The 27,571-nt window shown below is 38.8% G+C and overlaps 1 protein-coding gene across 2 annotated transcripts in view; it reads right to left on the minus strand.

Moving 5' to 3' along the window:
- CYLD (cylindromatosis (turban tumor syndrome)) overlaps positions 1-23,401 on the minus strand; it is a 46,503-nt gene extending 23,102 nt beyond the window's left edge. The window contains exons 1-6 of one of the 2 annotated variants that reach the window (XM_006897107.1): positions 22,769-23,272; positions 19,529-19,831; positions 15,780-15,885; positions 6,682-6,690; positions 5,606-5,704; positions 3,267-3,383 (exon numbers count right to left, since the gene is read on the minus strand). In XM_006897107.1, the coding sequence (XP_006897169.1) occupies positions 3,267-3,383; positions 5,606-5,704; positions 6,682-6,690; positions 15,780-15,885; positions 19,529-19,831; positions 22,769-23,272 (1,138 nt within the window). Of the gene's footprint in view, positions 1-3,266; positions 3,384-5,605; positions 5,705-6,681; positions 6,691-15,779; positions 15,886-19,528; positions 19,832-22,768 lie in introns of both variants that reach the window. The other variant, XM_006897106.1, reaches the window with a different exon arrangement.
- Between the last annotated feature and the right edge of the window lie 4,170 nt (positions 23,402-27,571).

Here is a 27,571-nt window from a genome sequence, read left to right on the forward strand (position 1 = left end):
ATAAAATACTTGGTACGGTGGCTGGCATGTAGTGAGAAGTCAAGAACTGGTAGCTACTTGGATGAAAACGATGTTACTGTTTAGAATCTATTTTAAAAGAACAAGATATAAGGCACTAAAATGAATTAGTAGAACATTATATTAATTATAGATCATTCGATTAATCTGGGAAGGAGCAAAAAAAGATCTGATCTAAAGCCATGGTTTCGGAAATGAAAATGAAAGGAAAGATTCTAGGAATGCTGAGGGGGAAAATAAAGGCAGAAGACTGGTGACAATTTGTGTTAGGTGCTGTCGAGACAAATACAACTCACAGTGACACCATGAACAACAGACCTGACCCCTGTCCTAGCCTGTGCAGCCTCGTCATCTGACACACCTGAGCCCACTGCTGCAGACACAGGGACAATCCATCTCTTCTGAGGGGCTTCTTCTCTCTTGCTGACCCTCTATCTTTCAAGCATGATGACCCTCTCCAACCTCTCCCGGCAACATGACCAAAGTCTGAGAAACGAAGCTTTGCCGTCTCTGCCTCCGAGGATCACTATGGCTGCACTTTTTCCAAAACGTATCTGTTCTTTTGGCAGTCCACGTGATATGCAGTACTTTTCTCCAACACAACTCACAGGCAGGCATCAATTCTTTTGCTAGCATCCTTATTCACTGTCCAGCTCTCAGATCCACAGCAAGTGACTGAAGAGCCCATGGCCTGAATCAGGCACACTTTGATCTTCAAACTGACATCACTGCTTTTATCTTCTGGCCAGGTCTCTGACAGCAGGCTTGACCATCTACTGGTCTCCTGACTGCTGGTACCAAGGCTGTTAACTGTTGAGCCAAGCAAGATGAACTCACTGAAAACTTCAATCCTTTCTTCACCTATCATGATGTTGTCGAGTGATCCAGTGGTGAGACCTTTGTTTTTTTGATGTTGAAATGTAATCCATACCACTGACTGTAGTCCTTGATCTTCTGTAGCAAGTGTTTCAAGTACCTAGATCAAGAAGCTATTGTCTGAATGAAGCAATGTAATATACTGCATGGTTTAAAATCAGGAAGTCTGGATGTCAGGGACGTGTCCTTTCTCCATACCTATTCAATCTGTATGCTGGGCAAATAATTCAGGAAGCTGGACTCTATGAAGAGAAAAGTGGCTTTAGGATCAGAGAAAGACGCACCAAGAACCTGCATTCTGCAGATGACACAACACTGCTTGGTAAAAGCGAAAAGGTGCTGACTAGATGTTATTAATAAGAGAGAGGGAGTCCAGGATGCAGCCTTAGACAGATGTTGGACACAAGTCTCCATCTCCTTACACCATATATCCTGAAAGCACTTCAGTCTGACAGCTGATCAAATTCTTCCAGTAAAACATACTATCAGATGGTTGAATCAATGGGCGTTGAATGGTTCTCCTACCTGTCTCTTTGGAAGCATTCAATACTGCCATCCACTCTTTCCTGGGTTTCCTTAGTTTAAGTCTCCTGGATCCTTGTAGACACTTCTTTTCTATCTCTTTTGAAAACATACTCTCTTTTTCCTGCAGCCTTAAACTGCTCAAGGTTCAGTCTTAAGCTATAACATCTACGCTCTCATACCCTTAATATTTTAATCATCCTTTATAAAGAGTTGACCTACCAATTTCTTTTACAACCTCTTATTTCTTGTCTAATCACCAAATCAGTATATCCAACTGCCTACATGACAAATGACATAGAGGGAGTTTAGAAAGGTGCTCCAATGTGATATTTTAAAAATCAAATTCATCATTTCCCTCCAAAACCATATAAAGATGCAAGAAATGAAGCAGGAGGGATCCCTGCCAGTTCCTTATTCCTCAGCTCTTCTTTTCCATCTTCTGTGAGTCTTGTCAACTTAACACCTTTGCTCTTACATCGTTCTATTTCTCTCCATCTCATCCCAATGGCAATAGCCTCAGAGCAATTAGCCTTCAATAGCACAAGTTCACTCACATGTCCAAGCTAATTCAATCCACTGTCCCTCTGCAGTCAGAATGATGTTTTCCAAAGGTAACTCTGGCCATGTCACTCCTTGTTGAGAAACTTGTCAGTGGATTTATAAAACCATTTCTATGGCACTCTAGACCTTGGCCCTGATTGCTTTTCCAATCCCATCTCACAAAGTAATCTCTCTGTTCTAGCTACGTTTGCCTTTTTTGTCAGGCTTCTTTTTTCCCCCATGAGGCATTTGTACATGCAATTCTTCTGTCTGAAAACGTTTTTCTGTTTCCTTTTACTTGGCTGTATCCTGCTCTTCTGATAAGCCCAAACTTAAATCCCTTCCTCAGAGACACCTCCCTGGGCCTCCTAATTAAAATCTCCCTTTAATATGGCCCCATAGAATCATGTGTCTCCTTTTCAATTTATTCATCACAACTACAACTGTATCTTTGCATCTCAATTGCTTGATAAACTTCTAACTGAACAACTGGATCATAAACTCGAAAAGGGTAATGACAATGTCTATCTCATCCTCATCTCTAAAACAGTGGTGCCTAGAGAATGTCTGGTACCTCATAAACACTCAAAAAAGATTTATTAAGAGGATAAAAGAGAGAGAGGAGGAAGCAATAAAGCTAAGAAAATTCTAACTCAGAGGAAAAAGAAGACAGACTTTTAACAAGGTCTAAATGACATCAAGAAAGAACCAGAGAGAAAGGTTATAATTGATTCTGGATATCTTCGACACTGAACAGATCACTTAAAGGAGGAAAACACACCTTTAAAACATTTTTTAAAGTTGTCAATCTTAACATCAACGCAGTTCAAAGTGTAAAATCTTGCACAAATAGGCTATTTACATGTAAGACTGGATTTATAAAGACATTGAAAATAAAAATAATGATAATGAAAATTTTTAAAAAGTGATAAATCTGACTTACGTGAGAGATGACTTTAAAATACAATCATCAGAATATAATTCCATTGGAAATCAAGACCTACCTATAATTCACACACACATACACACACAAAACAGTCTACTCATTCCATTTCTGAAAACTACAAACAATGGTGAAAAGGTCATTAATCTCTGATGATTTATAAAGAGATAGTCTAGTCCATAGAGAGTTATATGCTGCTAACCCAAATACAGCACTTCTCTGCCGGTTCGAATCCACCTCAGGAGAAAGACAGGCAATCTCCTCTCATGCAATTTACAGCCTCTGACGAGCCGCTAGCAGGTCCCCTATGATCTGGTTGCTACTTGATGGCAATGAGAGAGGGAGAGAGAAAAGCACGAATTACCTTCATCAATGTACCAAGTATTTTTTGATTTGGACTGTGGATAAGAATCAACAGAAGAGCCATTGAAAGTATAAAATAATTCAGATCTGTTTCTACTTCCAGGGTCTGAGGTAGATCCTACAGAACAAGAAAAGGTCCTTTAAAAAAAATAAAATCATATGATATGAAGCTTTTAATAAGAAAAATTAATAAGCATATGGTGTGAACGACTGTTCCCACAGCAAACAGATACTCAAGCACAATATAGCGGACAGGGTTCTGCTACCTCTTAAAAACACAGTTAATAATTTCGGTAATGCCAAAGAGTCTTCAGCCCAAGAGTCAACACAGAAAGGGATAAGTTAAGAAGGACTAAGTTGAAAGTATGGTCTTTCTATTATTATTACGTGATTGCTTTTAGAAAGTATTTCATATACTATGGCTTGTTTCCAAATGTCAAAATTCCCCAAATGCTTTCGATAAATCTATGGGTTAACAACCTGAAATCTATTCTTTTAGAAAAGCTTCTTTCAGAAGAATGTAATCGTCAAACGCTGGATGCAAACTGATGCACAAATTTTTTAAGTTAAAGAAATAGTTAAATGTAACCATTCTGGAATTACTGTTCATCAAATTCCTTGCTTGATTCTTCCATGTCTTTGAAAACAATGAAGTAGTATTATCATACATTAGAGTTTCATTTTTTTTATTGGAAGGAAGAATCCCTTTAGCTTTACAGCACAATATTTCTCATCATTAACTTGCTTTGTTTTTCAGTTAAGAAGAGGTGCCATGGTTAGGAACAATGGAGTCTACAGAAGCCATACAAACCCCTTTTTTGTTTTTAAAATTGAAAGCATGTAGCTATACATAACTAAGAACTGCAAAAACACAATTAGCAAAATATATCTTGAGGAAACTTTATTTATAAAGAAATCTGGTTCTATTTCAGTGGCAAGTTGGAACGACACTTTATAGACCTCTTTTTTTCCCCCTTTGCGTCCAAAGTGCCTCATAGCTAATCATTACGGATCTCCCATACTGGAAAATGCATGGAGAAGACCGCCCCACTCTCTCCAGACGAGCTTCTGCTGGATTCAAATCATCAGAGAGGCTCAGCCTTTGCATTGACAGTGCAACTGCCTGTGGACCAAGACACCAATGATGCCTGTGTGTCATCGCTTGTGGTTATGTGCCATCGAGTCAGAACCAACTCTCGGCCGACTCTCAGAGGACTTTCCAGACAAAATCACATGGGAGGAGATTGCACACCTGGAGCAAACAGGAGAGAAACTCTGCCTTTGGTTAGCAGCCTAACTCTCGATGGACCACGCCACCAGAGCACCCCTTACGTCGATTTAGGGGATTAAATGAAAAAGGCTTTCACCTATGTATCCTGCTTACTCCTAAATCTCTCCGGGTCCAATGTCATGGAAAATATTTTTAAAGTACAATTTCTTTCTAGCAAGTTTCTAATTGTGCTCAGTAACGTGATGAAGAAAAAATACTCTCCCAACACCTCGTCTGAGTTAACAAAAATTGTTAATCCTGGGGTTTTGTCTGACATACTTTGGACATGTAAGGACGGAGAGGTCCTGGGAGAGGGACATCATGCTTGGGAGGGTGGAGGGACAGCTCAGGAGGGGAAGACCCTCTATGAGGTGGATTGATTCAGTGACTGGGGTAATCGGGATGGGTGTGTCAGAGGCAATGAGATTGGCACAGGATAGAGCGGAGTTTAGGGCTGTTGTACATAGGGTCGCTATGAGTAGCAAACGACTCGACGGCACATAACAACAACAACATAAACACTACACTACAAATATATATATATATATTACACTACAAATACATATATAGAGAAATACCATGGAGTCAGGGGGAGAGGGGAAGCTTCATATCTCTGCATATACTGCAAAGAAGTAATTTAAAGAAAAAACAATTTTTTTTGTTGTTGTTAAAAATTCTGGAATTGATCTGTGCTACTTCTACTTGGAAAAGAGCCACATAATTCATTTCTAGCACATTTCATCCTACATATTATTTCCCACATATGATTGCACTGGTTATCTGTATAAACATATACACATCAATGTTACATACTGGGCTGGTTCCAGAAATCAGTTGATTTGGGGCTAGCAAAACACAGATCTCTACAGGAAACTTTTTATTAGCTAAAAATGTTTGGGGACTCTTGGCTTTAAGCATTAGAATCTAGCAGAAAGTTTGGTTTACCTACTCAAATTGCTGGAAAGTAGAAAAGTACACACAGATGTTGAAAAATAATCTCTTAAAACCTCTTTTAATCTTATGGCAAATCTCTTATCTTATAAAGGACTAAGAATTCTATTAATTCATACCTATAGCCTTTGGTTTATTATGACTGGATGAACCTTTGTCCCCAACACCTCTTGACATAAAAGCAAGTTTGGGAGGTCTCCTTTCTTGTGTCACACTATCTGAAACAGCAATATTTTTTTTTAAATATAAGAGCATATTCTTATAGAAGAGAACTACTCAGAGAAAATCACAAGAAGTTTCTTTAAATTATAAAACTAAACAACATTTTTGCAGAATTTTACAATGTCTTAAAGGTCGTCAAAAGTACTGTGAAAATTTTTACCTTAAAAAAAAAAAAGGAAAAAATCAGCAATGTACTTTAAAATGTAATTCCTAATAAAAAATACAATTTCCAAAATATGATTCGGCCAAAATGTTGTCTGTAGTCAATTCTACCAGATTAAAACATTATATGTTTTACCATAATGTTTAAAACACTATGAAGAAAATGCTATTCAAATTTTTTTGCAGAATTTACCAAATCAGATCACCAGAACACTCTGATATGTTATGAAGTGCTCCACACTCCAATATGGCTATAAAGTACTAGGCTAAAGAAGGAAAAACAGATTCATTTACTATATAACCCTCAGACTGTTGATATACTTATGTATATTGTAAATCTCTCAGAAGTATACTAAACTTAAGTGATCAAATTAAAGTACTACTTTACTTAGTGTCTCGGATTAACTTATTTCTTGGAACACAGTATAGAAAAATCCTGCTTACTGGCTATAATATAGACATCATTTTTAAAAACATACATATGTTAAGAATAACACAGATGTGTTTATAAACACGTTTACATATAAAAAACAGAGAATTCTACAAAGACTAGTAACACACAAAGTCAGAGGCATGCAATAATATTTTTGAGGAAAGCATTTAAACTTCTTTCTGAAATAGAGGTCTAATAGATTTTGCAAACCTCTTTTGATACAAAGGTCCTCTATAAATGTTAAAGCCCAATAATGCTTAAAAGCTGGTCACAAAGTCAATGATCAATTAAGGGTAAAAAAGTCAGTCTGGAAATTTTTTTTCTGAAAAATTCAACCACACATCTGGAGACTCTAAACGTGACACTTAGGATTCCTACCTGATAACGCTGTGTATCAGCAAAAGTGATATCCCCCACAGTGCATTTTTGAAGACAGAAGGGAAAAAATTGGGAAATTTTACATTTTAAATACTGTGACAAAGGAAATCATACTATATTAATTCTTTAGAAATGATGTCTGTTAACTGTTTTTTCCATGAGGAGGATAAAATAGTAACTTCCCAGGGATTATTTATAAAGGTGTATAAATAAATATGTAAAAACTACATCAGATTACTGTAATAGTGCACTGCTCTCTCGTGCTTTATCCCTCAAAGAAATAAACCCCATCCACACCCCAGGAGGGGAAAAAAGTAGAGACCATTAACGTTTGTTGCATCCTAAAACCAATGACTATTATCACACAGATTAGCTAGAATATGTTCACACAGTTTAACTGGTAATGTTTCTGCCTCATTTCCTCTTCTGCGGCCACTACAAGAAAGGTAAAAGGTGAAAAAGCATCGCTGCCCTCAAAATGATGAATGTACATATGCCTCTGGCCATCACTCTTGTTGATTTTACCAAAGAGGAAAATTCCTTGAGATTCCCAACTTGGAAATCAGAACAATAAAATCACTAACAAAAAAAAAGCCACAAACCAAACAACAAGAGCTATCCTTAATTTGAATGACCTATTCAAATGAGGTAAATTCTTACATGGGCTGCTGAACACCGTCAGCCACAGGAATGTAACTTGGACTCAGACTCAAATAAGAACACTGATGAAGACATCTTTTGAAGAAAATAACAGGCTTACTTGTGTAGACTAAAACATAAAAAGTGATACTGAACAAACTATCTGTGAGACTGTATTATAATCAAAACAGACAAGGAGAATGATGAAAATATTCTTTTTATATAATTTATTTAAAAAAATATTCAAGAAGTACTAGAAGGTTCATAAGAGCTGTCTATTAAGAACTATATTTCAAGGAAGCGCTGGTGGCCTAGTGGCAAGAAGCTGCACTGCAATCCCAGAGATACGCGGTTTGAATCGACCAGATGCTCTGCTGGAGAAGGAGAGGCAATCTCCTCCTGTACCAGTCAGATCCAATTTGACGGTGTGTCTACAAACACAAAATAATAATAAAATAAAAAAACACAACTACATTTCAAAATATTCTTTAGGGACCTATCTCATATGTCTAAGAGTCATTCAGGAAAATTCAGATTGGTAATCAATCAATACATAAGGCCTTTTTAGCATGATCTCTCTCAACATGTAAAATGTACATCCATTCCGAAACAAAAACATCGCCACATAACTTGTATGAATATGTTCTAGCTATTTTTCTTTTGAGACATTATCTTTTAATTATGTTGGCACCTACGTAAACTGACACACGAGCATGTCACTACTCATTGGAGCATTGTTTTATAGCAGAAAGAAAAGACTAACACCAAGCTAAATGTCAACAGTAAGAGACTGGTCAAAAATACTCATAATACATTTCTGAAATGGAATGTTATTGTTGCTAGGTGCACTTGAGCCAATTTTTACTTAAAGGGACCCCGCAGGGTTTTCTAGGCTATTCTACATAGAAGTTAAGGGAGCTCTGGTGGTCTAGTGGTAAGAAACTGTGCTGCAATCCCAAAGGCACGTGGTTCAAATCTACCAGCTACTCCCGGGACGATGGGCACTCTCCTCCTGTGCAACTTACTGCCTTTGAAAATCTGATGAAGGGTCAGCTACGGGTCATTTCCCATTTGATGGGCACACAAAAGACAATAATATTTAGGGAAGATTAATCTTTACTGGAAGAGGCACACACAGAATAGTACTTAGACTCTAGGATGGCCTGACTTTATCTCACTTCCTTTGGGCATGTTATCAGGTTGAACGAGTCCCTGAAAAAGAACATTATGCTTGGTCAAGCAAAGGATCAGGTATAAAAAAAGATGACTCTCAACGAGATGGACTGAGGAGTGGCTGCAGCAATGGGCTCTATTACAGCAACGACAGTGAGGACGACACAGGCTGGGCAGTGGCATTTCCTTTAAGAGTTGAAAATAGAAGTACCGTTTGATCCAGTTATCAAGCCTTAGCTAACACAAACTTTAGTCTTTAAACTGAACTCCTTGTTCTTTAGAACTTTGGAGAAGTCCTTGACAGTAGATTTCCCTAATGCAAGACATCTGTTGATTTCTTGACTGTTGTTACCAACGCTGTTGCTTATGGATCCAAGTAAACTTAAATTGTTGACTTCAATCTTTTTTTCTATCTATCATGTTGTTGTCTATTGGTCCAATGGTCAAGATCCTTTTTCTTGATGATACTTAAGCCTCTTGTCTTTTCTGCATTAAGTGTTTAAGTCTTTTTCACTTTCTGCAAGGCTGTGTCATCTGCAGAATGCGGGTTATAAGGTGTTTGTGTGGACTATAATAAATTATGGCTAACATTCACTGGAAGCAGAAGTGACATCCACTTCCTAAACAATATGCCTCTGGAAACTATGAACTTTGATACATAACGATAGTTATAAAAAGGTTTCAGGCCTTTTGTTCATAGGGTCTCTATGAGTCATGTTCAACTCGACGGCAATCAACAACAAAAGTAACATTCGTTTTGCTCCTGTGGAACCTATACAGCGGCCAAGATGCAGTTATCCAAACCAAACAAGGGAACACTGCATGGTTTAAAATAAGGAAAGGTGTATGTCAACGTTGTATCCTTTCTGGAAGATCTGTTCTATCTGTATACTGAGCAAATCATTCTAGAAACTGGACAATGTAAACAAGAATGTGGTATCAAACAATCTGCTCTGTGGAGATGACATCTCTCTGTCCTCTCCTTGCTGTGGCCTCTTGACAGTCGAGTGCAAATCTCTGACTCTCTTCTGATGTCCATTTTTGGTCTTTTTCTCTCTTTCCTGTCTTTGTAATTACCTTTTGCCTTCTTCAAGGCTTCTTGCTCTTAATGTCATTCCACAATTCATCTGGTTTTCTGTCATTAGTGCATTAGTTCAGTGCATCAAATCTATTCTTGAGATGGTGTTTTAAACTCACCTGGTCTTATGGTTTTATGTTGTCTCTTAAGCACATCTTTTAATTTTCTTCAGCTTCAATTTTAACTTTCACATTGGTAACTGATGATCCGTTCCCCAGTTCCCCTTGGCCTTGACTACTGAGTCTGAACTTTTTCATCAACTCTTTCCACATAAGTAGTCAGTCTGATTCCTCTGTAGTCAGTCCACCATGTGTGTGGGTCCATGTGTATGGTCATCATTCATGTGTTTTTAAAAGTATTTGCAGAGAATAAGCTATTAATTGTACAAAATTTTACCATTTGCTTTCCAGCCTTATTTCTGTTGCCAAGGCTATATTTTCCAACTACCAGTACTTCTTTGTGTCCAATTTTTGCAATCTAGTCACCAATTATTAGTAATGTATCTTGATTGCATGTTCTATCAAGTTCCATCTGCAAACTTTCATTGAAACCCTCGATTTCTTCACCTCCGTCTTTAGTGGTTCATGCATGCATTTGAATAGTAATTATATTATCAAGTCTCCCTTGTATGCACATGGATAGTATCCTATCATTCACAACACTGTACTTTAGGATAGCTCTTGAAATGTTCTTTTTGTTTTTTCAATATTGTGTGTATTCTCATTCATTTCATGGAACAAAATATGCATGACTGACTGGGAGTGGAACCAATATAACAATATGCTTTGTAAATTTTCACTCAAATCACAACAAAAATAAAAATCAAAATATGAAAGAAATGTGGCAATAACTCAAACACCCACGTCCAGTGGAATGAGTCAGTAACATGGTGCAGAGCAGTGACGGGGAGTCAACTACCGACACCTGTCTCCATAAATGCATCCTGAGTAAGGAAACAATGCGAGGAGTTAACAAATACAGTTAGTACCATTCTATTTGAAGTTACAAGATAAGCTAAACAACACAGTGTTTACACATATAGAGACATGCTAGAACTAGAAAGAAAAGCAAGAAAATAATGCCAGAGAGTCAATGATTAGCATTGTGAAGAAAATGCAATTAATATGAGAGAAAGATACAGAGGTAGCTGCTAAGGTATTGGTAATCTATTTTTAATCTGGATAGTAAACACAAGAGTACTTACTCTGGTGGACATTATGCTGTGTGAAATAACTCAGTCACAAAAGGACAAATATTGCATAAGGCCACTGTTGTAAAATGGAACTGACATCAGGGTTTGAGGGAAGACAGAAAAGGAGGGGAAGAATGATGTATAATGCTTTGAAACAGTTAACAGAGAACTGTTTAAAAGGGACACATAAATGGGTATTCTTGTCATTACAGAAGTCCAGAGTGAATGCTGCATAGTAGAGTGGGCTTGGGGGGAGAAATTGCATAACAATGAAAGAATTTTTCATTTCCTTTTCAAGGAGAAGAGTGAATTGGGGGGGTGGGGGGCAGGGAGAAAAGTGCAACAAGGAATGACTGGAAACTCTAAGTCTCTATAAACTTTCATTAAAATTAATTTTAAAAAAGAGTACTTACTAAAAAAATAGAAACGAACCCTTTTTTTATGCTCTGTAATAGCTAGAATCTAACACTTTATAACACTTTAGGCACAAGGACTTTCTTTAGCAATTAGTGGACAGAATAGCAAAAGACTAGCCTCTCAATTAATGACTGGATGCTACCCTATACCAATGTAAAACTAACATGCTTTTGTAACATTTTAAAAGGAAGGTTTCACCTTAGCCTATCAGAGTACCTAACAGAAATGTTCTTATCAAACTAAAGCAGTTTGGTAACGTTTGCCTGTCTACCCTGTAATCTAAACCTGAGAGTTACTCTCCAACAGAAGCCTTTTGTTGATGTCTGCCTGTGTAGCCTGCAGTCTATAATGAGATTCCTCTCTTTTGGTCATGACATACAGATGGCACCAAGCTAGTTCCTAAACCTGAACCAGAATATGTCAGTCAGTCTGGGACACATATTCACCAGGTTAAACATGTGGAAGGCACCACGGAATTTTCATACATCATATTGTCTGTGTGTCTCCTATATAAGCCCCTGCAGTGTTAAACAGGGAAACAGGTCTGGCAAACTGATACCCGCATGTCTTGTACACTGGTATATGATGTCTGGTTTTACCGCTAATCTCTGTCTCCAAGATTGGTTTTTCTGGAGACAAAGCCTATGTTTTCCAGTAACTTGTGTTCATTGTTAATCTTAAAAAATGAGTTTTCAAACACTCTTATATAAATTGTTTCACAATAAAGTTTCTAACATATGAAAAAGGTCAGTAATATTGTTCAGTTTCAAGATCAATAAAGAATTCGTAAGATATTCATAAAAGTATTCAAATGAGGCTAGCTCTGGTGGCCTAGTGGCAAGAAGGTGTACTGCAATCCCAGAGGTGCACAGTTCAAATCCACCAGATGCTCTGCTGGAGAAGGAGGAACAGTCTCCTCCTGTACCAGTCAGATCTGATTTGATGGTACAGACACGTACACAAAATAATAAGATAAAATTTAAAACAAATTATTCTAATGTCCACTTCACTTCTCACCAGCTTCGCCATACCACCATCTTCACTGAAGTGGATAACGGCACTTAGACAACTGCAGCAGCGTCCTCTGTGGTCTCCCTGTCTTCCTCCCTCTCTCTTGGGGTTGTCATGTGCCCTCAAATCAACTATGACTCACAGAGACCCCATGTACAACAGCTCTGAACCCTGCCCTATCTTGGTCAGTCTCACTGTCTCTGAAACACCTGCCCTCATAGACACAGTGACTGGGGAGTCACTGTGTCCGTCCATCTCATCCAAGGTCTTCCTCTCTTGCACTGACCCTCCACCCTTCCAATCATGATGTCCCAACAAGCCCAAGGTATGTGAAATAGAATTTCACAATCCTTGCCTCCAAGGGATCAACTTGGTTTCACCTTCTCCAGGATAGAACTGTTTGTTCTCTTGGCAGTCCACAGTATGTTCAATACTCTGCTCCATCACCACAACTCAAAGGCATCAATTCTTCTTCCGTCATCCTTAGTCACTGCTCAGGTCTCAGATGCATAGCAAATAACTGCGAAGACCATGGCTTGGGCCAAGTGCACCTTAGTCTCTAGACTGACATCATTACTCCTTAGCATTCTAAGTGGTCCCTGACAACAGACTTTACAAAAGCAACTTGTCTTTTGATTTCCTGATTGCTGGTGGCAAGAGTGTTGATAAAGGACCCAAGCGAGATAAAACTGCTAACATAAATCCTTTCTCCATCTATCATGATGCTGCCTATTGGCCTGGTGGTGAGGATCTTTGCTTCCTTGATGTTGAGCTTCAATCCACATTGAAGACTTCAATCCTTGACCTTCTGCAGCAAACACTTCAAGTCCTCAGTTTCAGCAAGCAGGGTTGTTGTCATCTGCATAACGCACGTCATTGAAGTATCTTCTGCAGTCTTGCTGCCACTTTCTTCTTCATAAAGTCCACCCTCCCGGCCTCCCATTGAAAAGGGAGAAAGGACACTCCTGACACACTCCTTTCTTGATTTTGAACCATACAGTATTTCTTTGCTTTGTTCATACAACTGCTTCCTGGTCTAAGTACAGATGAGTACAATCAAGTGTTCTGGGATTCCCATTCTTGTGAGGATTTGCCCCAATTTGTTGTAATCCACACAGTCAAATGTCTATGTCTGAAATATGCCTGTTTTGAAGTGTAAGTCAGGGCAAGGTCAAGGTCGTCCTTTGGTCAAAATTAAACTACTTTTTGTAGCTGTCAATTGCTATCCACATAGCTCACTCCCTATTTCCTTCATGTTAAGAGCTCCAGTGACATTTATTAGAGAAGTTCATTAGGACTGCCCTCTGTAAAACCCTTCAATACAGCTCTCCTTTCTCCCTTACCTTGTATATCACTCTCCATCCAATCACAATCTACCTGACCTTCTAATTTCATGTTTGTCAGTATACACTCACTAGAATGATAGATCCATCTGGAAAGAATTATTCTGTTTTGTTTCCTATTACGTCCTCAGTATTCTAAAAGAATACTTAAGTAAAGCCTCAATAATATATGAGCACAAGAACAGCCTTTTGTAAAATTAGTGTTTAAACAATAAGCATTTGCTATGCTTTCAAGTAAACTTATAAAATTATAACATCCATAAACAGGAATGAAAAGATAAACTAAGTATCCCTAAATAAAATATGAAGCACACATATGCTTTCCCCTTAATAGCTAGAAGTCCAATTTGCAAGGAGTTAACAATGGATTTTAAATAAATCAAGAAAAGGGAAAGTAGGTCAGGTTTCCACAAAGTAAAACTGTCATTTGGACTTTCAGCTAAATTAACGGACTCTTGTAAAACCTCAGTTCAGAATATAAAGAAGTTCCTACTCTAAGCAAAGCAAGTGTTTATTATGTGTCAAGTCCAAAGACAAGCAAGCAGGCCAAACAGTGCAAGCTCACAGGAATCCTCAAGATCACCCAGTACGACTGTCAGCTGCCAGAGTCAGGTGGAGTCAGTCCCCAGCTCACGGCAGCCCCAGGCACAATAAAGCAAAAGGCTGCCTGGTCCCCGCACCATTGCCCTGAACAGTCCATCATCAGATCACTGTAATCCGACTAATCATATACTTTCATTAGCCTATTAGCAGAAGTAGATTGCTAGGGCTTTCTCCCTGTGCTATCTTAATCTGCAAGCCTGGCTGAACCCTTCGGAGCATCACAGCAACGTCCTCACAGCCAAGTGGTGGCTGAGCATTCATTGCACTGTCCAGCAATGCACCTGGACTCTCTTGAGGGAAAGGCAGGAATTCTACCACTAAACCATCATCACTGTTTCAATTCAGGAAGTAGCAGCCCCTTCGCTGCTGCAAATGAAAGTAAGCACCTGAAAGAACCTGTGAAAACCCACAACTGTTCCATGTTTACTGAAAGAAAATGTTTAGTTTGCCTATTCAGTTGTGATCCTTGCTATATTAAAATTCTGCTTTTATAGAACTCGAGAAATAAATGCATCTCCATGGAAACAATATTCTCCAAGTGTACATGGAGGATTGAAAAGAATGGTTTTCTATGCAGATCTTCTCATTCTAAGAACGCATACTGAATTAAGCATAGAAACAGGCCGAAAAGGGCAGATCTTGATAATCAGATATGTATGGATTTGAATTCCAGCTCTACCATTTCCTTTGAATTTCACAAGTTACTTGGACTATCTGAATGGCCCAACTTTTTAATCAGCAAGATGGAATACCTACCTTCTAGGCTTGTTAGGAAAATTTTTAAAGTGCAAGCCACCTAATGCAGGGTCCGAGACCCTCCTGCAGCCTTTCTGCCCTCGGATTCAGTTGCACAGTGCTCAGGAAGGAGTGTGAGTTTTGTGATTAACGTAACTATCAGCTGACCTAGCACGGGAATTCTAACAGCAAGTGATGACACAATGTGAAAATATTGACAGGTTTTTGTCATTATGGCAGCTGTCACCAGAGGCAACTATTTGAGAAAATAAAAAAGGCTGCAGAAGATATTTCCCCCCCTTAAGAGGTAAAGCTGAATAAAGCTACCGACTACAGGTACGAAGATTATCAATTACACCCTCTCAAAACCTGGAAGGATCTTGGAAGCCATGCCTAGATTCAATAAGACGACCAATTTCTGCTTAACAGCTTCTAGTAAACCAGGCTCTCAAGCACCAATTTAAGACCTTCTCTAACTCTTCTAATTATCAGTGTTAATTAGAATATATAAGTGGGGGAGCTCTGGTGGCCTAGTGGCAAGGAGCTGCAACTACAATCCCAGAGGAAAACGGTTCGAATCCACCAGATGCTCTGCCGGGGAAGGAGGGACTATCTCCTCCTGTACCAATCAGATCTGATTTGACGGTACACACACACACACACACACACACACACACACACAAATAAAAATTTAAAAAAAAAATTTAAAGAAAAAGAATATATAAGTGGTGAAAAAGTTGAATGCATAAACATTACCCACACTTTCGGAAATGCAAATTTCTATATACATGGCTTTCATTTGGAGATGATAAAGAAAAATTGCAAAAATGCCCCTGGAAATTAATATTTACATCCTCAAAACAAAACACAGTTGAGCAACACTGTCTTATAAATGGATCAAACATACCTGGGATGATATCATTGATATGCAAAAGAAGCGTACTTTCAACACTGGCAAAACTACAAAGCTGGACTCCATTAAATCTTCCATCCCAGTTGCCAATAGGATTATCCTAGAAGTTAATAAGAAAACTTCTTTTAAAAAACCTTTCTTAATAAAATATAAATATGAAAACCTGCATTTTTTAATAAAGGGACTGCAAAACATTTTACACAAGTAAATGTTAACTCTTTTGTCTAAAAGAAAAAAGTCTAGATTACAAAGGCCCCAGAAACAGTGTCTTTCTTGTTGGTAAAGAAATTAAATCCAAGAATAACCCAACCACAGTAATCGATAAATGAAAAAGGAACCAACAGTGTTTTTAATACTTTACTAGATAACAAATACTAGTCTGTATAGCAACAGTGGTATTATTTTGCATCAGAAAAATTATTAATCATACAATAATTAATCCTAGCTTGCTCCAATACTCCTTAGCAGTCCTTCAGCACATAAATATGAACTCCTTACAACCTTCCATACATAAGCATCCTAGTTTTTCTTTGTTCTTTTGTCATTTCATGGGTATGTAAGAATTTCCTCCAAAGACTCTTCTGTTTAATTACTCTATATTCTGACATAGTGTGGAGCACCGACTGACAGCAGGATGAGCCAGTCAATGTCCCCTGAGCACCAATATGTTCTGTTCTAAAATATTATGGAAAATTTAATTACATGAAGAAATTTACATTTCTAGAACTTTTCTCTCAAAAAATATAATCAAAGTGGCTGGAATAAGTGGGTGCTGGAAGGCAGCACGGGGGAAAGTTGGGGGTAGGAGGAGTAGGGAGATTGGTAGATCTAAAAGAAGTTTGTGACCAGAAGGAAAGGGACAAAGTGATTCCTAGAATGCCATCTAAAGAAGAGGAAGCTTCAAGTAAGTGTGTGTGTGTGTGAGTGTGTGTGTCTGTGTGTGTGTGTGTGTGTGTGTGTGTACGCACGCGCATGCATGCAGAGTTGAAAAGTTTGGAACCTGAACTGAATGTCTTTAAAAAATGGGAGATGAACCCCAGAGATTGATGTTCCTCCTTTTTGAATCTTCCTCCCAGCTATCCCACAGTTTCTGCAAATAAATGCCAAATTAATATTTGTAAAATTAGACTTAAGAGGGTGCTTTCATGAGGGGTCCACTCTGGTTCTGCCTTTGCACAGAGTGAACGTTCTGTAAACACTTTCTATGTAATTTGTTTGTTGTTGCTGTTGTTGCTGGATGCTTCCAATGGACTAGACTCAGAGCACCGCCATGAACAAGCGATCGGAACCAGGTCCTATCTTAGACCATCCTCACAATCTGAGCCCATTATCACAGTCACCTGTCAGCCTCACTACCTTCCCCGGCATCATGTCTTTTTTTCTAAGACATCATGCTCCAAGTACATGAGACAAAGTTTCACCATCCTTGCCCACAGGATGGGCTTTTGCATATTAATTCAATACTCTTTCCCAACACCACAATTCAAAAGCATCAATTCTTCTTCTCTCATTCTTCTTCATTGACCATTCTCAGACGCATAGGAAGTAACTGAAAAGATCATGACCTAGATCAGGCAACTCTTAGTCTTTAAATTGACATCAGTTCTCTTTAGCACTTTGGAGAGGTCCTTGACAGCAGACTTTCTCAATGCAGCACGTTTTTTGACTTCTCATGGGTGTTGATTGTGGATCCAAGTAAAAGGAAACTGCTAACAACTTCAATCTTTTTTCCATCTATCAGGATGCTGCCTACTAGGGAGGATTTTTGTTTCCTTGATATTGAGATGTAATGTTGAAGGCTGTAGCCTTTGATCTTCTGCAGCAGGCATTTCAAGTCCTCCTCAAGCAAGGTTGTGCCATCTGCATAGAGCAGGTTGTTGATGAGTCTTCCTCTAAGCCTGATGTCACATTCTTCTTCATATGGTCCAGCTTCTAGAATGATTTGTTCTGCATTCAGACTGAATAGGTATGGAGAAAACATGCAACCCTGACACACAGCTTGTCCTTTTGCTCTGTTCAGACAACAACTACTCAGTTACAATTAGGTTTCTCATAAGCATAATTATGTGTTCTGGGATCCCTATTTTTTCCCAATATTATTCTTAGTTTGTTATGATCCACATGTCAAATGCTTTTGCACAGTCAATAAATCACAAGTAAATAACTTTCTAGTATTCTGTGCTTTTAGCCAAGATCCATCTGACATCAGCAATGATATCCCTTGTGCCATGGCCTCTTCTAAATTCAGCTTGAATTTCTAGCAGTTCCCAGTCAATAGACTAGTCATTTTTTTAATAATCTTCAGCAAGATTTTACTTGCATGTTATGCTAATGATACTTCTTGATACTTTCTGTGTTCTGCTGGGTATCTATCCTTTTTGGGGGGAATGGGAATGAATATGGATCTTACAGTCAGCTGGCCAAATTAGCTGTTATTAGTCAGTGAGTTGTAGTCCAAATTTCTTGGCACAGACTAGTGAGCAAGTCAATGGCTGACCTGGACTGGTAGTAGCCATAATCAGTCTGTGATCTGTTATGCTGGGAATGACAAATGGATGAGGAATGGTGTCATACTCCTTGCCACCTTATAATTAAATTACATATATTAATAATGAATACTTTGCTTTTTGTCAAAAAGACAATTTCAAGATCCACCTGAAGTATAATGCTGTAACAGCATACCATCTGTGCACAGATGGTTAATCTCCTCCTGTGTGATTTAGTGCCTCTGAAAATCCCCTGGAGGGTCAAAGATGAGGTGCTTCAAACCTCACAGTATCTAACAACAACCACCACCAACAACAACTTTTTCATTCTGAAACTGACGGAACATGCAGTGAAGAGCACTGATAGTAACTGATAACTAGTAGATTCAAACCACATGCCTTCAGTTTGGCAGTGCAACTCCTCACCACGAAGTCACGAGGAACAAGTCTTATACTCAACCCTGTCAAAGGAATTAGCCTGTAGAATGTGCTCATTAATAAGAATAATAATTGTAAGGCTGCATCAGAAACGAGTGGCATCTTAAGAGAACACTCAAAATGGTCTATCCCTCTGAACCAATGTGCTTTTCCTCATACTCCGGCAATTTCCTTAAAAGATTTTAATATTAAACATTAAACTCTCAGCAGCACCAACAGAATTTTGCGAAATATTTTTTAAAGCATATCGAATTTCTAAAAGATAAAAAAAACTTTTTCAAAATGAAGGAAAATAACACATCAGTTGAAAACATGGGTTATTTTTGGTTGGCTGGTTTTCTATCTACTGGCTAATTATAAATAGATATATTTAGAGGCTGAAAATATTATTCCAATTTAGGCAAGCTGGGGGGGAAAAAAGATATCTAATTCTCAATCTACAGTCCCATACCTTTCTTCTAGCAAACGTAAATTAGAACACATCCTTTAAATTACTTCAGATTGTTGCTACTGTTGTTATGTGCCATCGAGTCAGAACTGACTCACAGTTGACCTTCCAGCAGGTTTTCAGAGGCTGTAAATCACACGCAAGCCTGCCCACCTTTCCTCCGCTGGATTTAAACCCCCTGACTTTGGGCTGGAAGCACCACCCACTCCTTACCAGCTAGGGCACCAGAGCTCCCTAAACTTGAACTCATTCTTTTAAATTCCTTTTAACTGGCCCATTTTAAGTATTCAGAGTGCTCAATTTGTACTGAAATTGGTCCAAAAAACTAAGAAATATATTCACAAAGGTAATATAATCCAAAATGTTCTTACCATGTCCACACCAACAAAATATCCTAAATTTTCTTTTCCTGGCAAAACATCACAGAATATAACAGTTCCAGATTCTAAAGTTTCTCCAACCTTCAAAGAAACCCTGGAATTTATTTCCAAAGGGGGAAGTTCAACTTGCATGGTGTCCACTGGGCCTGCATAATCATTTTCCAACCCTGTGTCATCATCTTCTATGATTTCTATTTTGTCCATGGCAACAAACACTCCACAGTCTTCGTCGCACTGAAAGAGCTGCTTTCCTTGATATATTCCATCAGTGAACCCTTGGCCACGGCCTTCTTCCTAGTTTTTAAGAAAGAGAAAATACAAAGATATAGACAGATGAAACATAACCAAAAAAAAAAAAAAAGAAAACCCAACAAGAATTCTCAGAGGATCATACCTGAAAGAACTCCTGTTATACTTAAGATGGTTTTGAAAATCAAAATTAAAAAAGCTGTACTTGATGCTAAAATAAAATGATGTAACACAGAAATAAAACCTTTTTCAGTAAAATTTAAGAACAAATTGTTGTTGTTGTCTTGTTGTTATGTGCCATCGAGTTGCTTGCGACTCATAGTGACCCTGTGTACAACAGCCCTAAACCCTGCTCTGTCCTGTGTCAATCGCACCGTCTCTGACACTCCCATCCCCATTACCCCAGTCACTTAATCAATCCACCTCATAGAGGGCCTTCCCCCTCTGCGCTATCCCTCCACCCTCCCAAGCATGATGTCCTTCTCCAAGGACCAGTCCCTCCTTACAACATGCTCAAAGTATGTCAGACAAAGTCTCACAATCCTTGCCTCCAAGGAGCAGCCTGGTTTAACCCTCTCCAGGATGAATTACATTTATTAAAATGTTGGGCTAGATTCTGTATTGTGGCTTTGACAATCATTTTTTCCAAAAAAAAGAACAGTTTATTTAAAAATAATAGTAACATTAGTTCCAATAAATAAGCATGCACTAGGTACCAGCCATTGTGCTAAATCCTGCATGCACACACCATAAACGTACTGCAAATTGCAAATAACTATCAATTCTTTGGTCGCCCTGGTGCCATAGCAGTGCATGATGTGCTGTGCTGTTTCTCAAAAGGCCTGTGTTTGAACTGAGCAGGCCGTTTCCTCCTGTAATGATTTACAGCCTCAGAAACCCCACGGGGAGGCATCAGGAAACAATGACAGTGAGGGAGCGCTGTATCACCATTCTACAGGTAAGGGGCTTTGCATCACCATTCTACAGGTAAGAAGGAAAACTGAGAGGAGCTAAGGAATTTCGTTCAGTAACTTGGTAACTAAGGTAATAAAAGACATAGCTGGGATTTAAATTCCCAATTCTTCACAATCACAGCTAAAAATATATTATTAAGACAAGGCATGAAATTCTATCTCCAAGAATGACAAAATGTTACTGACACTCAAGGACTTGAGAATCAAGTTTGGAAATATAATCACAGAGCTCCTGGGTTTTTTCAGTTAATAATAATAAAAAAGAAGCAACATTAAAAAAAAACCCCAAGCCCTTTAAAGTAGTGAGAGAAGGTCTTCACCCTGAAACCCACAGCGTCCCACTTCAGCAGAAAGTAGCTAAAAGAATACGCGGTCCCCTTTTCCTTATGAATCAGGGTGAAATCTCTCTCAGGGAGGAGTGATAGGAAAGGGCAAAAGACACACTGACAAAGGAGATTAATCAGAATTGGTTCTGACAGGCACTGTGGCAATGGGACAATTAAAACAGACTTTCAAGGGGGAAAAAAAAGAGGAACGAACGGCAGCGGGCGGGGGGTGGGTAGAGAAAATAGTGCAACAATGAATGAATGGAAATCCAAAATCTCTGTAAATGTTCATTAAAATTAATTTAAAAAGTTTGTAAAATAAAAAAAAACCCAAGATCATCTTCACATGTATTATATAATAACTACAAGCAAGTTTAAAATATTCTAACTTCCTTTTCAAATCTAATCCAAACTATCATTACTTAATAGCACACATTAGGAGAGAAGCTGAAAACACCCAAGTGATAATGTCACAATTAACAATTAACAACTTGGTGGAGTAATTACAGTCTGATAGAATTTAATACAGACAACTCTAAAATTTCTGAAGTTAAAAAAAAGTGTTTAATAACTGTGATTTAATTGTATTTCCTAGGGAGCTCTGGTGGCCTTGTGGTAAGGAACTGCACTGCAATCTCAAAGGCACGTGTTTCAAATCCATTAGCTGCTCCACAGGACACTCTCCTTCTGTGCGATTAACTGCCTCTGAAAACCCACTGGAGGGTCAGCGATGGGTCTGTTCTGACTTGACAGTACACAACAACAACTGTTGGAGGTAAAGGGCTTCTGATGGCTTAGGGGTAAGGAACTGCGCTGCCAGTGAAAAGGTATACAGTTCAAATCCACCAGCTGCTCCACAGAAGAAAGATGGCATTCCCTTCCCTTGTGATTTACCGCCTCTGAAAACCTGCTGGAGGGTCAGTTATGGGTCAGTTCCGACTCCACGGTACTCAACAAAAACAATAACTTTTAGAGCCAGGTCCCTCAATAATAACTTTTAAAACCAGGTCCCTCAGTGGAGCAAATGAATCCCATTTAAATACTATAAAGCTAAAGGTTTGTGGTTCAAACCCCACCCACAGGTACTACCATATAGATGGTACCACAGAAGAAAAGGCCTGGAATTTGCTTCCGTAAAGACTACAGGCCAATGAGTTCTTCTACTACTGAGCAGTCTACCCAGTGGAACAGTTCTACCCCGAAGCACACAGGGTCAACATAAATTACAATCAGCTCTACAGCAACGAACAAGATAGGATCCACCGCAAACCCCACGGCTGTCAAGGTGGCTCTGACGCGAGGCCACCCTCCATGAGGTCCCCAACAATAGAAGTCTTGTTGAAAGTAGACTGCTTTATATTCCTCCTGCAGAGAAGCTGGATTCAAACCACTCACCTTTCTGATGGCAGTCACCCATGCAATACACTATGCCATCACGACTTCCAGTAAGTGTCACAAGCAGTTTAAAGAAGAGATGTAAGAATGTTTTGCATTATCTCACATTATCATTAAAAATAAATCCTAAAAATCCAAATATGAAAAATTACATGCTTACTTCGTGAAAATGTATTTTGCATAAAAAAGGGGGTAAAAAAATACATGTGAGCATTCAAAGATATACTCACACTAAAAAAAGGCCAGACATACAAACCAAAACATATAAAATAGTTTCTCAAACATACCAGCAATTCTACTCCAAAGAATATTCCGGACACCGTCCTCTCTGCTAACAGGGGTCCTCGGAAGCGCACGACTCCAGGAAACTTTTCTTCCCCAGACCTCAGCTGGACTTTCACATGGCACCCCACATCTATTTGGAGGCCTTTACTTAGTCTATTTCTGTTTTTAAACAGGCTGAATCTCTCCTCACAGTTGGTGATTGCCAAAAGTAACTCTGTGAATTTTTCAGTTATTTCCACGACATCCTTTTCATCAACAAAAAGAACGGCATGAGGCTGCTCTAAAAGTTTTAATCCAATCTGGTTCTTCTTGCCTTTTGCAGAAGGAATTCTCGAGTGCCCCAAAGAACGATCTTGAATGTACTGGCCTATGCTCCCCTTGGGCACTTTCAGCAGCTTCTGAGTTTGTTTGTCCGTCACACTACATTCTTGAAGCAGCAAATAAAATATCCGCTCTTCCCAGTAGGGTGAAGTCACTTTTTCTTGACTCCATAGGCTTGAACTCATTTTGATCTTAACTTTCTAATACTAATTCAAAAAAAGGAAGAGGCTACTAAGAAGTCTCCTGGGAAACTGTAAAAGATAAGTTCACCGGCAGTTCCAAAGTCTGCAGGGAGTAATTTGGTGTCCATGCTGCAAAGAGATGGCACATCAAAAAATGCCTACAGGACAAAGAAAAAGAAACGTTAGACTTCGAGTTTAGTTTACATTCATTTCATTAGCAAAAACACACCTAGTGTTCGAAAATAGTTTAAATTGTTAAATGATATATATTACTCATAAACCAGAAATGAAATCCATTGCTGTGGACTTGTTTCACAGTATTCCCTCCATCAGGTCTCCCAGGCGTAAAACTTTGTTGGTAAAAACTACCCACCTTTCTCTCATAAAGTAGCTGGTGGATTGAACCACCGACATATGGGTTAGCAGTCCAAGACCTAATGTACTAAGCCCCCAGAGCTACTACTTTATGTTTGAAGCTTCTATTACTTACAGCTGCTTTAATTTTGAAGACTTAAAGATGTGAGGGAGGAGGTGAGTACAATTAGGGAATTTGCAAAGTTCCTTCAAAGACAGTACAATTATTTGTTCCCAAGGCACTAAAGTCTATGACATAAAATTCTAAAAAGTAATACAGGATAACCTTATATACAAATTCTTCTATGTTTAAACTTAGAAGTCACACTTTTAATGAGTCCTGCCTAACTTAAACAGATTATTCTATTTCAGCAAAACACATGCATTTTGTAAATCCAGAAGTTACTAGTTCTCCACACAGTTAACTTTCCTAGTGTTTAACATCTTTCAGTGAGAAGAGGAGGGAGTGGAAATCAAATTAATGAACAATGACTCAGAACCACTCTCAGCTGACCCTCCACTGAATTTCCAAAGCTGTCAACTGCACAGGAGATGACCCATCTTTCTCCTGAGGAGTTGCTGAAGGGTTCAAATCGCCAGAGAAGTATGGTCTGGGTTCACAAAGCAACATCCTATAAAATCACAGCCTGAAACTTTAATCACAATTCCTTTATCTGCAGGCCACTTTTTTTTTAAATTTTGATTTTTTTTTTTAGGCCACTTTTTTTAAAGGAACATTTACTTTGTTTCCTTTCTTTACTCTTGGACATTGTAACCTTTGTAGAAATGCTATTATGAATCCCAGTTAATCACAACCACTATTTCTCACAATCACAAATATCAGATCTCCTTCAATCTGATTAAAGACAACTAAAATTAATTTTGTAGACATCAAAACTCAGACCACATAAGGAGATACACTCGCAGTGTAGTGCAAAGATAAAATGTTTTTATATTGTCAATTTAACTGTCTGTACTGAGAACACACTGGAGCTCTGGTGGCATGGTAGTAAGGAACTGTGCTGCCAAGGCAGAGCTACGTGGTTCAAATCCACCAGCTGCCCTCACAGGAGCAAGAGGGGCAATCAACACCAGCGCGATTTACCGTCTCTGAAAACCCGCTGGAGCGTCAGCTTCCTCAGTGGTACAGAAAAACAACAACAGAGAATACACAAGATAGAATTCCTTTTCCAGTTTTAAATATTCATTTAAAGTCTTTATAATAACAAGTCAGAAGTGAAGCCTTTGTCCCATCTCTACTGTAGCTGATGGTTAAAAATCACAAAATTTCATTCATTGAAATTGAGTTTATCACTTTGCTGGAAAGAAAGTTTCTTTTTTTTGTCACAGAATGTAGCAATTATTATTTTATATAGCAGCAAGTACTAAACACAGCACTTACTACTCTTTGAGGCAGAAGTATCCATTTCCAATATTCTAGGCAACAGCAGATAGTGATGGTACTATCAACTTACCTATTCTATTTTGGGAATGAAAAAACAAATACCCCTCAAACTACAGAATCAAATTTCATATTCAATTATTTAATGTAATGACTAAATAATATTTGCGGAGTAACTTTTTAAAAAATGCTATAAGAAAGCCCTGCTAGCTAATGAAGTATTCCATAAAGGTAAAAGTTTTAAAAGCCTTTGCTAGCTCGGAGACCAGATAGGCACAGGGTTACTCCAGATAGGCTAATGTCTTGCCAAAACATCAAGCCAACATCACAACATATCTACAGGCACTTGTGAGGCCAGGTGCTGGAGCAGAAACTATTTCTTGTTGTTCCCCTCACCCCTTCCCCTTCCCTCTTTTTTCCTGTAACATATTTAATTTCATAAGAGGACACTGGCTGCTTCAGCAAGAAGGGAATCCATTTGATATGTCACTTAATGAATACACTTGTGGAAGTCTTTACCTTGCATGACATAACAGACTTCTTTTCCCCCCAACCCTTTACAAGAGTTATCCAGACCCTTAATAGGACCCTATTCCTATAATACATCAAAATGAAACGTTTGGTTTTTAGTAAAATGCTTTTACAATATCAACCTTTTTTTAACAATAACTGTTACTTTCCTGAACAATGAATTATTATTATTATTATTATTATTATAAACGTAAATTACTACATTTGTGAGGCTCAATATGAAGACTGCTACTTTGTTCAGGGCTTGACAGTACCTATCTATAAAGTGTAGATGTACACTTCCAATCTCCCTCATTCAGGCATTTTCTACGGATTCCTGAATATGCATTTGATAGTTTTAATGACTCCATGTGCTTTAAACTTCTAATCAGTTCTGAGAAGCCAGATGATGAAATAGTTAGGTGTACTTTGGACATGTTGTAAGGAGAGACAGGTCTTTAGAGAGGGACATCATGCTGGGTAGAGTAGAGGGACAGTGCAGGAGGGGAAGACCCTCTATGAGGTGGATTGATTCAGTGACTGGGGTAATCAGGATGGGTGTGTCAGAGGCAATGAGATTGGCACAGGATAGAGCACGGTTTAGGGCGGTTGTACATAGGGTCGCTATGAGTCACAAACGACTCGACGGCACATAACAACAACAACAAAAAAATAAAAATTAACAAAAACAAACAAGTTCTAAAGGTCTTTTTTCCCCCCTTTGTCTAAAAGGTCTTTTAAAAACAAAATATTTCAGCTGTATTACATGTTTAATCTGGTTCCTTCAAGACAGGCTAGAATGATAAAAACAAAAACAAAACAAACCCATTAAAATGTAAAAGACCATCATTACCAAGAATAGTACCAGCACAAAACTAAATTCCTATGTGAAATGCATTGTGGTGGTGGTGTTAGGTGCTAGCAAGATCATAACAACTAACCCAGCGGGACCCTCGACTGACAGATCTGAAGCCACCCTAGCCTGTGCCAGCCTCGTGATCTCTGGCCTGCACAAGCCCATCCACCTCGCTGTCCCTCCACCTTCCCCAGCCTGATGTCTTTCTTCAAGGACTGATTCCTACAGCACTGTATCTTGAATTTTAAATGAACTGCTTACAAAATTTATTTTTGCAAATCATTTCCAAAGAAAAACATGTTTGTGATTGATGATGTATCACTGAGTCAAAACCAACTTCAGAGCTGACCCTCTTGTGGGTTTTCAGAGGCAGCAAATCGCAAGGGAGTCAACTGCCCATCTTTCTCCCACGGAGCAGCTGGAAGAAACAAGCCATGGAGCTGGTCGAGTCGAACCATGTGCCTTTGAGCTGTCAGCACAGGTTCTTACCAGTAGGCCACCAGAGCTCCCTAAGAAATATAGTCCATTGTAAATAAACTATCTGATATAACTACTTTGGTGTCAAACAAAAGAACAACAATGTGAAGTTTAAGAATAGTTGCAGGTCCTTGTGAGGTGCCGGCTGGTCTACACAACGCAGAGAAACCCTGTGAATAATGGACTGTAACTCTGCCCGGGGCTGCAGCACTGTTCTCTCAGAGAAGCTGAGTTCAATCCATCTCGTGGACGATCTTCCACTCTTTGACCCCTCGACCTTTGCCAGACTAAATGTCTTTCTCGACAGACCAGCCCCTCTTGACAACATGCCCAATGTACATGAAATGATGTGTCCCCATCCTTGACCCTGAGGAACACCCCAGTCACATTTCTTCCAAGACAGACGTCTTTGTTCTTTTGGCAGTCGATGAAATATTGCGCACTCTTCGTCACTATCGCGATTCGAAGGTTTCTATTTTTCTGAGGTCTTCCTTATTCATTGGCAAACATCCAGATGCATATGAAACAACTGAAAATATCATGGCATGGATCAGGGGTCTTTAAACTGACATCTTTTCTCGTTAGTACTTTTGTTTCTTGCGGGGGGGTTGGTTGTTTTTTTCTTCTTCTTCTACTAGTTTATTTACAGAATTCAAATACATTGTTTTCAAGAACAAATTAGTACTTTTGGAGAGGTCCTTGA

The sequence above is a fragment of the Elephantulus edwardii genome, unplaced genomic scaffold (assembly GCF_000299155.1).
Source record: "Elephantulus edwardii isolate Elephantulus edwardi_28Jun2011 unplaced genomic scaffold, EleEdw1.0 scaffold00201, whole genome shotgun sequence".
NCBI classification, from domain to species: domain Eukaryota; kingdom Metazoa; phylum Chordata; class Mammalia; order Macroscelidea; family Macroscelididae; genus Elephantulus; species Elephantulus edwardii.